This window comes from Phalaenopsis equestris, unplaced genomic scaffold, assembly GCF_001263595.1.
Source record: "Phalaenopsis equestris unplaced genomic scaffold, ASM126359v1 Scaffold000761, whole genome shotgun sequence".
NCBI classification, from domain to species: Eukaryota; Viridiplantae; Streptophyta; class Magnoliopsida; order Asparagales; family Orchidaceae; genus Phalaenopsis; species Phalaenopsis equestris.
This window is the reverse complement of record NW_018165201.1, coordinates 3,135,990-3,153,012: the sequence shown is the minus strand read 5'-3', so window position 1 is coordinate 3,153,012 and position 17,023 is coordinate 3,135,990. Positions and strand designations below refer to the sequence as shown.

At 38.4% G+C, this 17,023-nt stretch overlaps 2 protein-coding genes across 5 annotated transcripts in view; one reads left to right on the top strand and one right to left on the bottom strand.

Moving 5' to 3' along the window:
• LOC110030800 overlaps positions 1-12,463 on the bottom strand; it is a 33,189-nt gene extending 20,726 nt beyond the window's left edge. The window contains exons 1-2 of one of the 4 annotated variants that reach the window (XM_020733724.1): positions 12,243-12,463; positions 6,696-6,871 (exon numbers count right to left, since the gene is read on the bottom strand). In XM_020733724.1, coding sequence (XP_020589383.1) covers positions 6,696-6,863 — 168 coding nt within the window. In that variant the 5' untranslated portion in view covers positions 6,864-6,871; positions 12,243-12,463. Of the gene's footprint in view, positions 1-6,695; positions 6,907-12,242 lie in introns of all 4 variants that reach the window. The other 3 variants (XM_020733723.1, XM_020733725.1, XM_020733722.1) reach the window with 3 other exon arrangements.
• Positions 12,464-13,758: 1,295 nt separating this feature from the next.
• Positions 13,759-15,427, top strand: LOC110031034 (xyloglucan 6-xylosyltransferase 2-like). Its single transcript, XM_020734066.1, has one exon. It carries the CDS (start codon positions 13,952-13,954, stop codon positions 15,260-15,262), a length of 1,311 nt encoding a protein of 436 aa, XP_020589725.1. The 5' UTR covers positions 13,759-13,951; the 3' UTR covers positions 15,263-15,427.
• Positions 15,428-17,023: the final 1,596 nt, after the last annotated feature.

Sequence of the window (17,023 nt, the reverse complement as noted above, 5' to 3'; positions counted from 1 at the left end):
TTGCCATTTATAAAAAATAAATAAAATCCAAATATTATAATTTAAATGAAATAACTGAAATAAGGCGACAGAAAAATTTGTTGAAAAAGATTTGCAAATAATAGTATTAAACTTCATGCAGTAGTAAGAAAGAATAAAAAGATAAAATAAGGTTTCATAATGTTGATTGCAAAGAGTTGAATAGAACTAATGATAATAATTGATATGATGGAAGACAATGCAAGTATACTTAAACCATTTAGAAGAAGAAACTGAATTTTGGCACTTATAACCAAAAAATGCAATGGAGTGCAAAAGAGAAAAAGCTATAATAGAGAAACATAAAACCAAAACATTGTAGAGAAATATATATATATATATATATATGTATATATATATATATATATATATAAATATATATATATATATATAACTAAAATGTAACCAAATAATAGGTATAGTATAATAAAGTACTATTAACCTATCAATTTTGTCACTTACCTCAGCATCCACTCGCTGCTCCTCAAGCTATACCACATTGTAATACTCCTATGGCTTTTCTCATTCTTATGGCTTTGCACTTTATGGTATCTCCCTTGTCATACACCGTCCAATATTCTAAGGCTATTAAGGGTGGCCATCGTAGTCCTCTTCCTAGCACCTCTCGTGAGCTTAAACTTGAACTCGAACTCAAATTATAGCTTGTGTAATAAAAAAGCTCGAGTTTGAGCTTAACGAGACTTAACTCATTACCTCCCAAGTCTGCTCGATTAGAATAAATGTTTAAATCCTAAATCCCAATTCACCTCATTTTAGCTTGATCCCACATCGTTGCAAGTCACAAAATTCCTCTCTTTCTTCGAACGAAGTTGGAACCATCAATAACTTTTCCAATGAGCTCTTACCATGCCTTCCTTCTAGTTCATCACATTGATGGCTTATCCAACGAGCTTCCCAACCACTGATCCTTCTCCAAAAAGCTTTGCTATGACTTCCTCTTCATAGATCATTCCCCAACAAGCACCTGTCACGATTTACTCATAATTCTCAACGATCTTAAACTCACAAGTTTAGGAATAAACAAATAAGGTAAGCTCGAGTTAGCTATGGCTTGAACTCCACTTTTTGACACCCCTAGGAGACATTAATTACTCATCACAAGATAAAAGATCACATATCATCATATATGAAATCTCTAAGTTTGCTTAGTCTTTTTTTTCCCCTTGTTAGCAAGTTTTCTTGGTATTGCCCATCAAATATAGAGATTGTTCATAGATTTATGGTCGATATGTATTTGATTGAAGAGCATAATTTTGGAATTATTGATTCTCATAACATTCTAGTTTACTTTCCAAAGAATATGATTCATCATGATGCTTATCTAGGAGATTAATGTGGATGGATTCATGATGGGTATGCTTAAGTGACACCTCACTTTAATTGTTCTATGGAACCTCTTATTACTTCTATTTGAGATATTTTTCGTTAAATGCAATTTTTTTTATTTAAATAAATCCATTTTGCACTCTCTTAGCTTAAATTTTGGTAAACCGTTGTAGGTGGATACTGCTATTAAAAAGAAATCCAAGCCAAAAATGCTAGGACATTGGTTGAATTGTGTGGGTTGTCTTGCCGCTCATCTTTCACGCGCATGTGTTGACCTCATTTTCGGATGAGGTCTTCACTTCTCTCCTTAGAACCTAGGGTCCAGCTTAAGGCTTCTCTTGTTTGACCCTCCTAGAGGACTAGTACGGAACCCACACCATTTAGAAAATTCGAGCCACCTTGTCACTCATTCGAGTTTCGCATGGGCGATCTCAAATCTTCGACATTCCGTTGAGTTGATTAGGATCGACACATGAAACTCGAGTCGAGTTCCTACATTAATAGGAATAGCCCCTAGGAACTCCCTTGGCGACCCCAACGCTCGATAATGCCGCGTTTTTGAGCACACATCACACCCCACACAATTTTGACTTAAATTAACTCGCCCGCCGGTAAACTCGTCCGGGCAAACTCGTCCGGACGACCCCGAATGACGAAACGAACCGCGCCGAACATCCGTAACATCTACTTTAGCTAGGAAGGACACCCATATCTCTATAGTTTCGCGCACGAGCGACTAGCACGAATATCGATGCACTTTTTTTAGCGGTGCGCGGGCCCAGGCTCAACTCAGGTCCGACTCGGGTTTGATTCAGGCTGGACTCAGGTTGAACACGGGCTAGGCACCAGCTTACCTGAATTTGAAATTCAAATTTTAAAATTCAAATGGATTATTTAAATGCTGCCTTAATTAAAATTAATTCAGGTCTTAATGCTTTTCAATTAATCCTCCCTGCATTTGGAATTCATTAATTTCCACGCCAACTGCTTCTAGAGTAACAGCTATTGACCATGCTCTTATTCTAGTGGGGACGCTCGCCTTCTTCTCTCTCTCGGCACGATTCGAGAGGCTCTCGACCGAAAACTCCCATTCGCTCCTCCCCTCTGCACCGAGAGCCTTCCTCGCTCGAGACACGATTTGACTTCCTCTTCCTCCTCACGCTCAATCCCGACTCCCTCCTCCTGCTCGGCTCGGACGTTTCTTGCTCGGTTTCCTCGCGTTCGATCAAACACCACACAACGCTCTCGCCTCCGTTACTCCTTCATCTCTCGACAAATTCAGCGGAGCTCCCTTATCTGCACTGCACCGAGTAGCCTTATTCGGCTCCCCTCCATCGTTGTCCCGCTCATCTGCGACCCGATCGCAGCTCCCGATCGAAGCTCCGCTTCTCCTCTCTGCGACGGAGACTCGTGCTCGACCGAACTCCCCTGCCTCACGTTGAAGCCTTTACTCAACTCCTGTTTCCCCCTCGTGTGCGAACCGAAGCTCCTTGCTCATCTCTCGCGCGACCGAAGCCCTCTCGACCGCTTCGCTTCTTCCTCGCGCAGCAGAAGCATCTCCGCTCCTCTTCATTCGTGCGATCAGAAGCCTCACTCACTTCAGCCTCCCTGCATCGAGGCCCACTGCCTCCCTTTTTTTTTTTTATCGCTCGTTCAGCAAGGTAACCCTGTAAACTCTAGCTGATTGTTTGATAGCTAGTTTTGGGCAAAATTTAATTCAAATCTCATGGTGATTCTTTTGCTATTGTTAAATAATTACCTTAAATCATAGATTTCCCAATTCAGAGAAAGGATTTATGAGATTTGAGTTTTGTTTTTTTACTCATCCACCTTTAAAAAAAAAAAATTATTATTCACGCATGTAGTTTCTTCTCCCGATAGATTTGCATTATGTCACAAAGTAAAGGAGAGTCAAGGTGTTGTCTTGATTTACGTAGAAGTGATTCTGGAATAGAGTTGTCTGGTATGGGGAAGGGCAAGAAAGGGCCATCCAAGTTAAATAATTTATGAATGAATGTGTCTTAGAAGTAACTGCAGCTAGGTATAAATCCCCATTGAAAGTGACGCTAGCAAATATATGCACTTGATTGGGAGAGGTCTTATAACTTGCTGAAATTATTTTCAGCTATTCTAAATATATGTTAGCTGTTTTAAGGTGATTTAGAACACCTGTTTTGAAGTGATTTGGAGGATGTTTCGCTGCAGTTTTCTAGAAGTCTTTTAATGTACCATTTTGGGATGGCTTATCATCGTTTTGGAGAATTTTGTGTTCCATTTAAATGCTGTTTGAGGTTGCCAATTACTGTAAAGTGTTGTAGGAGTGCTGCGATGTGCTGAAATTAATGATTTAGAGTGCTGCGATGTGCTGAAATTAATGATTTGGAGTGTTAGTTGCCGCCCAGTGTCGTAGGAAGCTGTAAGATCACTGTCCAACGCTTCTAATTGCTGCCCCGAGCTGTAAGAGTTGTAGGACCGCTGTCCAATGCTTCTATTTGTTGTTCAGTGTCATAGGAAATCGTCTAGTTGTTGCCCACCACGATTTGGGTTCATAGGAAGCCACGTAGGAGATGTCTACCATGATTTGGGTTCGTTTGGAAGTCATCTAGTTGCTGCCCACCTCTATTCGGATTCGTAGGAAGCCGCATAGGTGTTGCCCATTGCTGTTTGGGTTCATAGGAACTCATACAGGCGCTATTCGAAATTTTTAGCTGTTGTCCAGCGTCGTAGGATCACCGCACACATTTTGCTAGTTGCTTACCGGAGCCGTAGGAGATCGTAGGATCACCATATTAGCTCGCTAGTTACAGTAAGGAGTTATAGGAGACCTTAGGATCACCTCTCATGGAATTCTTAACTGCTACTACAACTTGTTCTACTGTTTTCTTCTTTTCTCCGCAATTTATTTAAATTCTCTGCAAATTATATTGTATTTTGTGAGTTAAACATGCAACAGGAATAGCAGCAGCAGGTACGCCACGTACACAGGTACATTTTATTTGTTGTTGTTTCTTTATTGCAATTACTCTTGCTCTAACACATTATGCAGGTACTGAGTACAATCTCACTTTCAAAACAAAACAATTTTTCAAAATTAAATAATTTTTTCAACATAAAAAAAAACAAAACATAACACGCTCTTTCGAACCTACGGGAGTCCCTCGGAGAAGGTAACCCACGGTTGCTAACGAGATCTCCCAATTTTAAATGAGTTTCCCAACTCGTTTAAACTAAATAAGTTCAAAAGAAAATAGTGATACCGGAACGAGGGAACCGTGGGATCTAACCGGTGTCGCTCTAATCAACTTGAACCCCCCCATGACAGCCAAACTGAGACATTGAAACACACCTGATAAAACTGTTTGAACTTTAGACTTTAGGACTTTTACTTTGACGAGGAACTCAGAGCAACTTCGTGGGCAGCACGGCAAGGAGTTTGGAGCGAACTACAGGTGGAGGTGGTCGTCATTCTACAACAGCAGAATGAATCTACACCAACTAAACTTTTCTAGTTTAAACAACCCATAGGACTTCGAGGTAGCTCGCCTAGCGCGACGTAATTCCTCTCCCTCTTTTAGGCCCCTGTACAACTATGTTGTGCAGCGTAAGTCCTAATTTGCCTTAGGTTCCGAGGTTGTCATCTAGAATGACGTAAAACCTCTTATCTCTGCGGGCTATTTGCATAATCAGTTACTATGCAAGTGTAAGTCTCAACTAATAAAATTGACGGGATTTAACATTCAAATAAAATCCTCTAAAACACAGCCGCACAGTAGGATAGTTTGGGAGGTCACTGAGAATTTCCCTCAGAATTTGTGACATCCCCTACCATTTACTTTATTTGGACTCCTGAAATGATTGTTCTTACTTGAGTCATTCCCACTTGTTTTTTCCACGTCCTACCTTGAAAACTTGAACTTTGAATTCTTGAAGACTAGAACCACTGATCATTATCGAGAGTTTTCTCAAGTGATTCCCGTCACTTGGGATGTAATTAACTACTCTATAAGGAACTTGGAATTCAGGTAAAATAAACATTATTTAATCTTTGTATTAAATAGAGGAATTTGTCGGTCACATATAAAAGGTTCGCAGACCAAATGGATCTCATAAACCTCGTAAGTTTGTATGATTGGGTCCACCGCCGCAGGGTACACTTATCTTTCTAGAAGGTGTATCATTTGTGGTACCGGCACGATTATATAAATTTATTGGGCAAATGAGATCCAATCGGTCTCATTTTTCAAAATTAAAATACACTATTTTCATAAAATTATATACCTTTTAGGTTAAATTAAATCATCTACTTTTCAAAACTATAAAAATACTTTTCACATCGAAAAGATGACCGACAGCATGCTAGGAAAGTCGCAATTGCTAAGTAATCATTGAGATGCACGCAAGTAAGGCCAAGATCATCGAGTGTGAGGTCAAGGGGTGCAAGTACTATAGGCAGCGCATTTTAAACTTTGAATGAGGGTTGGAGCAAAAGGGAAGTTTATATTATTTAATAAATTAAATTGGCTCTCGGTATTAAAACGGACGAAATGAAACCGCATCGTAAAGCGGTCCATGTGAGCGCTATAGGGCTAAACCAAGAGAGCCGCAAGCCTCGCAAACTCATTTCACATGAGGAATTGGTGATGCAAGGGATGTTTGCTTCAAAATCGCTTGGCTTCAAAATGTGCTTTCACAAAGCTTGACCTGTCCTTCATTTTTTTTTTAAAGCATAAAACAAGAAAGGTAATACAATAGCATGCAAAGAATCATTAAGCGATTGAGTCAACAAAAATGAGTATTGTATGATCTCTGAAAAAGTTATTGTTAAAAAACAAACGAGAATGTTAACAAAAATAAAATTAATAAATTGGTAAATTTTAACCTTGTTCAAATAATCAAATAATTGAAGATAAATGAAGCTTAAATGAAAGTGTATAGATTTTTTTGTGAGCGCTGATTCAACCCCACCCCTAAAGCTGCATAATCAAGTGAGCCAACAATGTTCTAAGAGCATAAAATTCAAACAGTTGAAAACAATAGAATTAGATGTAACACACGAAAAACTAATAACCAGAGTAGACAGTTTAACACCTAAATTATCTCAAGGAAACAATAGGTAGATCAACATATGCTTTGTTAATTCTCACAATGATCGGTTGAACATATTATTTTGTGGTATACATTAAAATGGTAATAAATTAGATTTAGGACACAAGAATTCATAGACAGAACACAAATAACAACATACACTGCCCACATTATACTAAACTAAAATCAAAATAAAAATGTGAAAGAAAACCATATTAACCAGTATTTTGTAAATCAAATTGTACCCGGTCAGTCTCTTGTGTTAGGCAGTCCACGCTTTCATTAAGAATTGCCTTCAACCTCTCTTTCTTGAATTCGGGAAAAGGTATCTGAAGCATCTCGCTGTCCATAAGCAGCTCCGATGTAAGATGTTTAAAGTATCCAATGAAATTAGGACCTGCTTCATTCTTCATGGCATTTGCTGCACCATTTCCAAAGGCATTGCTCATCTTAGACCTTCATAAACCATGCACTATCATTGTTTATCAGAACAAGTATTTATGCAAATAATAAATCATAGGTAACATGAAAATGACCGATATCTTACAACTTTACCATCATTATCATAATGGAAATCAACCTTGTACAAATTACACAACTCATTTTATACTTCAACTAAGTTTGTTTGATCCACCTTCAAGTGACAAAAATGTTTTTTTTTTTTTTCTTTGCTCTCAAATTCTATGAATTTTTCATAAAACTTCATAAGTTGGGCATAAATTCTTGCAATTTAAACTGTGACTATTTTGAGAGTGCATTAGTTGTGAGGTGCCCTTTTCACCTACAAGAGGTGTGAAAAAGTTTATGGAATATGATAGGAACGAGATAACTACCCACATAAATTAGGGTCAAAATAATAGATTTTATTCCACCAGTACCAAATTAAAATGATACAATTCCAAATACATAAAAGATAAACTCACAATTCGATATGTAGGTAATTCTCTCCCAAACCCTAAATCTGATAGTCAAAACAACAATCACAAGACCAATTGCAAAGCAAACTAAGCCCTGTTTATACCTCACAATAAAAACTAACAAATGATTAAATTATCATTTTAGTCTTGCACCCAATATAAGTTTTCAAACTATTTGACAGTCTTGGCGACAACTCAGTGGAGCACAGGACAGATTGTGTCGTACACTGGTTTAACATTACTCTCCTCCCAAAAAGACTCATTATCCTCAATTTGGAAAAAAATAAATTGTTGTTGAATCAGGTCATATAATCATATAACTCCCACATAGCATCATAATTTGGTAATCATTTCCATTTAATCAACACTTCTTCTCTACCTGTTGATTCCTAGCGCACCACTTTTAACTCAAGTGGCTCCAAGAGAACTTCAATATCCCCTGTCAAGTAGGGAGAAGTGAAAAGGATGATAAATTATCACCAATAGCACATCTCAATAGCAATACGTGGAAAATTAGATGAAGGTCAACGAAGGCGGCAATTTTAAATGATAAGTCACCTCCTAAAGTTTATCCTTCTTCAATTGCTCTTTTAACATCCACGCAATCGAACTGTAACACTTCACGACTTCTAATAGTATCTTATAAGTCCCAAAAATCCCCTCAACCCCTGCAAGCTCATAGATAGTGTCCAATCCAATATAGTCGCCACTTTTAATTTATCTGTTGAATCCCCTTCAGCAGACACCATATGTCCTAAGTACTTCACCTTCGATAGGGCATCAAACACTTCTTTGACTTAGCATAAAACTAGTGCTCACTGAGTACCATCAACACCTTTGAATGATCAATGTGGTCTTCCAAGTAACGGTTGCATACTAGGATCGCCAAGAACACCAACATAAACTTCCAGAAGAAAGACTAAAACACCTTATTCATCAATTGAAATATAGTCGATGCATTGGTGAGCCCAAATAGCATAACCAGAAATTCATGGTGACTCTATGAGTTCAAAATGCAGCCATAAGCACATCTATTGGCCGCATCCAAATCTAATGGCATCTTGACTTCGGATCCATCTTGGAGAATGTCGCTGTCCCAAACAACTCATCTTGTAGCTCATCCCTGTCAGTTGTTGTTTCCTTAATCTTTGTCTGATAATTCACACAAAAACATCAACTCCCATCTTTCATCTTCATTAGCAAGACTAGGCTAAAGAAATTCATACTAGATTGTATTGTCACGGCCTCCAACATCTCTCGGATCAATTTCTCAATCTTGTCCTTCTGTACATGGAGGTAGCGGTATAGGCGCAAAATGATAGGAGAAACCTAAAACTTTTTAGGGTTGTTAAATGCTCGTGTTACTTTCGAGGTGGCAGTCCACGTGAAAACTGAAAATTTTTTGTAATTATTGTAAGAGTTGTTGGATAGGTACCATAATCTCAGCCAACTATGTGTCATGTGTTTGTTCCATGTGATGCAACTTGATCAAGAATCTCAACCCTACGTCTTGTATTGCCCATCCATGTTCTTGACTGTCATCGTGGACTTGCACAAACTAGGATCATCATGAAGCACCACCATCTTCTCTCCCTACTGAAACTCCATTGTTATGAGTTTTCAATTCATCTTAGTCTCCCCTAAGGATTTCAACCATTTCATACTCAATACCGTCAGTACTCCCTAAAACCAAGGGAATAAAATTTTTCATCACCTAAATACCTTACAGTATTAAAATCACCCCCTTACAAACTCCTCTGCTCTTCTCCATATGTCTCGTCTCCATCATGAATCTAAAACTTTTGTGTCAGCAATCTCAAACCCTACTTGCTTCACTATTTGAGTATAGATGAAGTTATGGTTGGCCCCACAATCAAATAACACCACTACATTATGTTTCTTAATTTATTCCCCCCGAAGTTTCATAGTGTGTTTTAATATTAGACCCACCGAGTTCAATGAGACTTATGTCAGATCCAAGTGGGGCCCTCCTCCTCCACCACCACCACAGCATCTATTTCTTCATCCCATGTCTAGTCCTCAACACACAGAACTTGTAAGATTTGATCCTTGAAATGGTGTCATAGGACAAACTTCTCATCACACCAAAAGCACAACACCTTAAGTTGATTCTCCTAAATCTACGCCACCCCCGATTGTGACCTGTTATTCTTGTCTTATGGAGTATTCCTCTGGAATCTCACCATTTGAGTCTTTGGTATGGTCGTGGTAGTAACATTATAGTAGGGTGTTGCACTTATGCTGCTCATATTAGCATATTCCATTGTATTTTTTATCTTCAATCAACTGCGCTAATTCCATAATTTCCCCTAATCCTTACAGTCTCAACAAATGAAGTGTTGCTCGAATTTTTTACCTCAACCTTTCATAAAGTTTCCTTTCAACATTACTTTTAATATCCCTGTCAAATGGCCAAATAACATCTCAAATTTCTCCATATAATCTGTGATGGATCCTTCCTACACCAACGCAAAAAAAAATATTCATGTAAATCCCCTTCTTAAGTTGTTATAAAACGCTCCAACAATTGATCCTTGAAATCTTCTCATGTTTTGATTGTCTGATGTTGTTCACTATATTGATAACACGCTGTAGCCTTCCCTTCCCAACATAGTCACTGCCATCAATTTTTCTTTTTGAGTCAACCCATTAATAGCAATATATATCTTCATGTGATAAACTAAACCAGAGGCATCCTCTCATTCAAAGATCGGTCGCTTCAATTTCCTTATGCTTGAGTCTCCTCCACAATTTCATCGACCGAAGTTCGATCCACCCATGAAATGGAGCATGGGTTCCTATCCTTAGCCCATATTGATTTCTCTTCTCCCATAAGTTTGGCTTGTTGCTTGACTGTCCCCATAAGCTCATGAATCGCCTTCTGTCCGAAAGACTGCCGCTGCAAAAGGCACTGGTGCGGTTGAATACAGCTCTCGACTGGGGCCCCACCCACCGTGGTTCTCTGTTCCAAGCAAAAATCCTTCAAATTAATCTTCTTTAGTCCTGAATCACACATCGTCTTGCTCTACCTGTTGCCGCTTATTCTAGGTGTTTGGATGTCATATTATTCCTTCTAAGCGTTGTTGCTGGAGTCAACTCTGGATTCTAACAAGTGGATACTAACATAAGGTGGTGACACTGCCCTAAAACCTGGGATACTAACAAGCGGACATTAAGTTACACATTTAACTATGATGTAAAACTACAATTTCTTTTGGCTTAGAAGTCTAGAAGATCAGGCTTATATAGTAAGTTGCAAATTGGATTCTATCTAAGAAGTTTGCAAGTTAAATTCAACTTGATCTTATTTGTTCCACCTTCTTAGGAAGGAGAGAATAGCTCAAACAACTCACAAAAATAGCTTAGGATGGTTAAGCATCGAAATATGCTATAGAGATAATTCCTCCTATTTAACCAAAAAAACTGCTTATGCGGCAGTAACAAAATATATTCAAACCGACCTTATTGCATCCTCAATAAAAGAAAAAATAGTGACATCCATATATTGCTTTGATTCCCAAGCAAGCAAAAAATATATCCAATACATGTTGCAACAAGGGTCAAACGTGTTCCTTGGACAACTGGAGTTACGGGTCACAAAATCTGTTTGTGGGTCGACTTAAATTGGCCCGACCCAGGCCTATTTAACATGAACCCGACCTGAATGGTAAACGGTTTAGAAAGTTCAACCCATTGTTGACCCGTTGACACAAACCCGACTCATATAACCTATTTAACACAAGGCACAACAATCATTCAGGATCAAATTTAGGTTGATTTTGGATTCAATCTCGAGTCAATTTCGATATGGTGAGTCCATTTCGAGTCATTTCCGAGTTAGTGGGCCAATTTCAAGTAGATTTCAAGTTGATGGGTTAACCTGAACCCGGTCTAAAAAACAAGCGAGTTAGAATTTACCCATGCCTGACTTAAAAATTATTCAAGTTAGACCAAACACAAAATTTTCGAGTTGAATTTGATTCAACACCTCTAGTTGGAGGACTAACATAGTTGGTGTAGCTCACCAATGCCCCTAACCACTTACTTTCTTATGTGATATACTATTTTCAAAAATAAGGATTTGTAGCCATTAGACCTTTACACAATACCCACTATCTTCTTGCTTTTCTTCAATATTAAATGGGAGGCTCACTTCCCTTTACTTACCCTTTAATGGCTGAACTCCATGGAAGCGGTTAGTGAACTAAAGTAAATCCAGTTTGAACTGGTTTGGACCAATTACACCCAGTCAAATTCAGTTTGGCTTGGATTGTCTAGATCAAACAACAACCATCCACTTTCTCTCCTATTTGTATGTATCAAATGATTAACACGTCACTCAATCCGCCTCACCTTTTCAAACACAATACAACAAAATTTGCCATTTGATCCAAACCTTTGAGGCTCAGCATGGCGATGGCTTATCTCCAATCTGTCACATATTTCACAAGGAAACCACATAATGATCAGATGGCACATCAATCCAATTCAACTCGCACAGAACTTTCAGTGCCAGGATACTGCAACCTCGCCTACAAATAAAAGCTAAGAACTTCATACTTCTTCATGTTGAATAACACACAGAAACCCATTCCTTAGCTCCGATTCTCTTCTCCAATAAATTCTCCTATCCCTCTTGCTGCATGAATCACCCTTCACTTCCGCTTGCAGTGACTGATACCACTGAAAATCTCACTCGAAAACTCTCCTGAAAAGGACGGCGAACAAGCCAACCCACCATACTCAAACTCGTTCGTTCTTTCGCTCATCAATAAAACCAAATCGCCATTTTTCACACAGTCTTGAATTCATTAGCTCTTCAAACCCAGTGAAAAGGTGTAAGGATTTACTTACCTCCACGCAGAACAGTCCGAGCAAAGAAATTTCACTCTGGTCGAATAGAAAGGATCATAAGGTATAAGAAGAGCGTTGAACCTTCACCGTAGTCCGTACTCTACGTCGCCGGAAGAATGAGCAGAAATTTTAATACCTACGGCGGTCGGAAGCGGCGGCGAGGGTTTTGGTGATCGGCGCCAGACCGCACGTGACTTGGGCTGCTTTATACAATATTTGGATTTTTTCAGATCTCTTCAAATTTTAAGCGGCTTTTACATATATACCCCTCGATTTTTATGTGTTTTATAAATTTAATTTTTTTATATTTATATCACTCAAATTTTTAATATCACGTTAATAATATCAACATCATTGTATGATTCTCTGATGTTCGTCTCTCCACGCTAACCTTTGTAAGTAGCTTGCCTTTTCACGACATCTCTCACTTTGCATCATAGCTAACGAACGAAATAAACAAATTGAGTTGAGTTACTCGTTACTTGTCTTTGAAACATAAATGTCAAAATTCCAAACATGCAGCACGGGAGTAGAGCGAGAAGAACGCCATGACGACCATCTAAAAACTTGGCCTCCCCATCCTTCCTAAAATGATGCACAAAATCCTTTTTGTTGTCTTACTGATTTACAACCCCCAAGCCTTCCTCTTGCTATCATTGCAAGCATGTCTGAAATCCGTCTGAAATCCATCATCCTCTTAGTCTTGACACCACGTTCGCCAGATCGAAACTCGCTACTATAATCTAAGCATTTAAAATTTAAATTATATAATATATATTTTGTATGCTTATTATCATATACTTACATTACTATAAAATCACTTAAAATATTATTTAAGTATTTTTTATATTTATTAGTTCATTCAGTAAAACCCCTTAGATTCTAACTGAATGTTTCTCTTGAATATTTTCTTCCGTCCATTAAATATCTAATATTCAATTCTGTTATAAATGTAAACATCAAAATTTATGTGTTAAATACGTAAATGAATAAAATTTATGGGATAAGTAAGTAAATTTACTTATTTTTAATTGATGCATAATAAATTATATATTATATAATTAAAGTCTCATTTGAAAGAAACTAGTTGAAAAAGGTTGATGAAAGGGCTATTTTTCTTTACTCTAATATCCATTATTGAAAGAAATTTAATCCCTTATAATAATAAAAATAATGATATTGGTAGTCATGCAATAATTCAATACTCTCTCAATATGGAGGTTGGATTTATAATTTATAATTTTTTTTAGAAATATATGCATGCATATCATTTAATTTTCATGTATTTACATACCTAAAACCTAAATTTTAATTTTTAGATACATGTCATTATGCATAAAAATATAATCTTTATTTTAAAAAAATTAAACTTGAGTGGTATTAAAAATAGTAATAAAAATTATTTTAAAATTATTCAAATAAAAAATTAAGAAAAATAAAAAAAAAGAGATTTTTTGTCCCCTTTCTTTCAATTTTTTGCTCCATTCCTGGTCCTGCTCTCTTCAATTATTTTAAAAACCCTAATCTTTTCCGGCATGTCCATCTTCCCGCAGGAAGAAGAAAGAAAAATCAGATTTTTATTTAAAACAATAACGTGCCGAGGTTAACTCCTTCATCCCCGCGGTCCTCTCCCCCTCCCATTATTTAATCGCAGCACCAGCCGCGATACATAGCGAAGAGGGAGGACTGCTCGCGGAATTTCCCCTGAAATGTGGGAGCATTGCTTCAACGAGCGCCGTGCGCGCAAGATCCAGCGAGCTCTCCGCAAAGGAAAGCTCACCCTTTTATGCCTCTTCATGACCATCATCGTCCTCCGCGGCACTCTCGGCGCCGGCAAATTCGGCACGCCGGAGCAGGATTTCAACAAACTCAGCGGCCGCCTCCACTCTCGCCACCGTATCCTCATCGAGCAGCATTCCTCATCTTCCTCCACCACCGGCGTCGCAGAAGAAGAGGATCCGGTTCCAGATTCTGCCAAGCTGTATTCCCTCGGTCCCAAAATCTCCGATTGGGATAACCAGCGCGCTCAATGGCTCCAATCCCATCCCGAAACCCCCAATTTCCTAACCGCGACAAAACCCCGCGTGCTCCTTGTCACCGGATCCTCTCCCAAGCCCTGCGAAAACCCTGTCGGCGATCATTATCTCTTGAAATCGATCAAGAACAAGATCGACTACTGCCGCGTTCATGGAATCGAGATCTTTTACAACATGGCTCTTCTGGATGCCGAAATGGCCGGATTCTGGGCCAAGCTTCCCCTCATTCGCAAACTCCTCCTCTCCCACCCTGAAATCGAGTTTCTATGGTGGATGGATTCCGACGCAATGTTCACCGACATGGCCTTCGAGCTCCCCTGGGACCGCTACGCATCTTATAACCTCATCATGCACGGCTGGAACGAGATGGTGTACGATGACCGGAACTGGATCGGCCTCAACACCGGAAGCTTTCTCCTCCGGAATTCCCAATGGTCGCTTGATCTTCTCGATGCTTGGGCTCCCATGGGTCCTAAGGGCAAAATCCGGGAGGAAGCCGGTAAGATCCTTACCCAGTTTCTGAAAGACCGACCGGTGTTTGAAGCCGACGATCAGTCCGCCATGGTTTACCTCCTCGTCACCCAGAAAAATCGATGGGCCGATAAGGTCTACCTCGAGAGCGCTTACTATCTCCATGGATACTGGGGAATTCTTGTGGATAGGTATGAGGAGATGATGGAGAACTATCACCCAGGTCTCGGCGACCATCGTTGGCCTCTTGTCACGCATTTTGTCGGCTGTAAGCCGTGTGGGAAGTTTGGGGACTATCCTGTAGAACGATGCCTGAAGCAGATGGACAGAGCGTTCAATTTTGGGGACAATCAGATCCTGCAAATGTATGGTTTTTCTCACAGATCATTGGCGAGCTGGAAGGTGAAGAGAGTTCGAAATGAAACGGCTAATCCTCTGGAGGTCAAGGATGAACTTGGATTGCTTCATCCACAATTTAAAGCAGCAGCTAAGGTTCTGAATTCTGGATCTTGATTTTCATTCTTTTGCAATGTGTTCTGTGAAATACGGGATCTGGATTTGGTTCTCGATGTGTATTTTGGAGTTAACAAAAGTATGATTTTTATGATATAGTTTATTGATTTTAATGCTAATTTTTTTGTGAGGCATTCTCAATCTGAAAGATGAATTGACTTGATCGGGTCGGAAAGTTTCTGGCTTTATTTCAGATTTTGAATTTTGTTTGTATAAAAATCCTGATTTGGTTTATCGTCCCAAAGTTTATTGTGGTTTTGACCGTTGAGGTTTTCTCCTTTGTCTTTTCCAGACCAAAAGAATTTGACTTTATCCCCTCTTTAGATCACTTGAGTTCACGCCACCTAAATTTCTAGGGGTTGTTTGGCTCCAACCTGGATTTAAGTTAAATAGGATGTAGATCCAGAATAGTATTTGGTTCAGTTAAGGTTAAATCCAATTAAATATGTTTGAAGTGCTTGGCATAATTCCTTTGACGGGTTTACTTTCTAAGCTAAATGTGTTAAATCCACCTAATAGTCAGATTTAGTAAATCCAGATTTACATCGAAAGAAGACGGAATGGAGAGAAAATTGAATTTTACGGAGTTCAGTTTGATCTTTTGCTTTCCCAGAAACATGTCTTACATAATGTATGTTAGGAAACACCGAATGCATTAAAAATGGATGTTAACTGAATTATTTCAAGGTATTAATGAATAAATGTTTCATTTTGAAAAGAATATGAGCCCAAGTGGTTGAATTTGGTCTCAAATGGTTACCACATATTGACTTTACATTGGTTATGTTTCACTTGAGTGAATCTAGCTTGTCAATGAAGTATCCAAGTAAATGGTGGGAAATATAAGAGGATTTGGTAGGTCTAGAGTACAATTTTAGCTCAAATTTGGCTGTTTGTGATTACCTAAGATGTCATGTGTTCTATGAATCACTCAATGTTAGGACCTCTAAAAACTCTCATACTTAAGAATGGATGACGTGCATCTCATGGCACTTTACATTCTCATTAGCCCCGCCTAGGATGCTTCAACCTCTTGGATTTTATAAACACTTCACTTCTTTTATTGTGAAGGGGGGCTAGGTTTGAAGGTGGAAATGTTGGATTAATTTTTGGACTACAATGTAATTAATAAATGTGTTGGGTCATCATTAAATAAGTCAAAATTATTGTGGTCTAATTTAGAATTAAGTTTATGATTTTGGACACATTTGTCATGATATTATAGTGTGGATACCATAAGTGCAAATTCTAATTTGATGAGGGGCAGAATTAGAATTAAGCAAAACTTTTTTTGTAACCGCATGGTAGTTACTTCAAAGGGTGATGGTCCCCAATTTGCAGAAAGACACATCCCTTTTCTTGCACCTCATCAACAAGAAACTAAGGAAAATCTGGAAAATCTGCAGATTGGAAGATCATATTTTGTGCAATCGATCTAATAGATTCCGGTACGCTTCCGCTAATCTATGGCTTATTTCTCTCAAAATTGAATGTGATTTTTTTTAGTTCTAACAATTGATATCAGAGCTAATTCACGTTCAGTTTTTTCTTGAGAAAATTTTTTTTCTTTTCGATTTTTTGGCCCTTAGCCATTATTGTTCACTGATTATGAATTTATAAATTTGCGATTAATGATGGCTTGTATATATTGTTTGATTTGTTCGTTTTTTGATCTGTTTGATATATCAAATTCGTCGGAATCATTTTTTTTTTGTTGTATAAATAAGAGTTAGAAATCATCTAGAAATTAGATTTCTAACA

Bases quoted from the DNA above. Each gene is read 5' to 3' on its own strand.
- LOC110031034 (XM_020734066.1), top strand. From the start codon at position 13,952: ATGTGGGAGCATTGCTTCAACGAGCGCCGTGCGCGCAAGATCCAGCGA.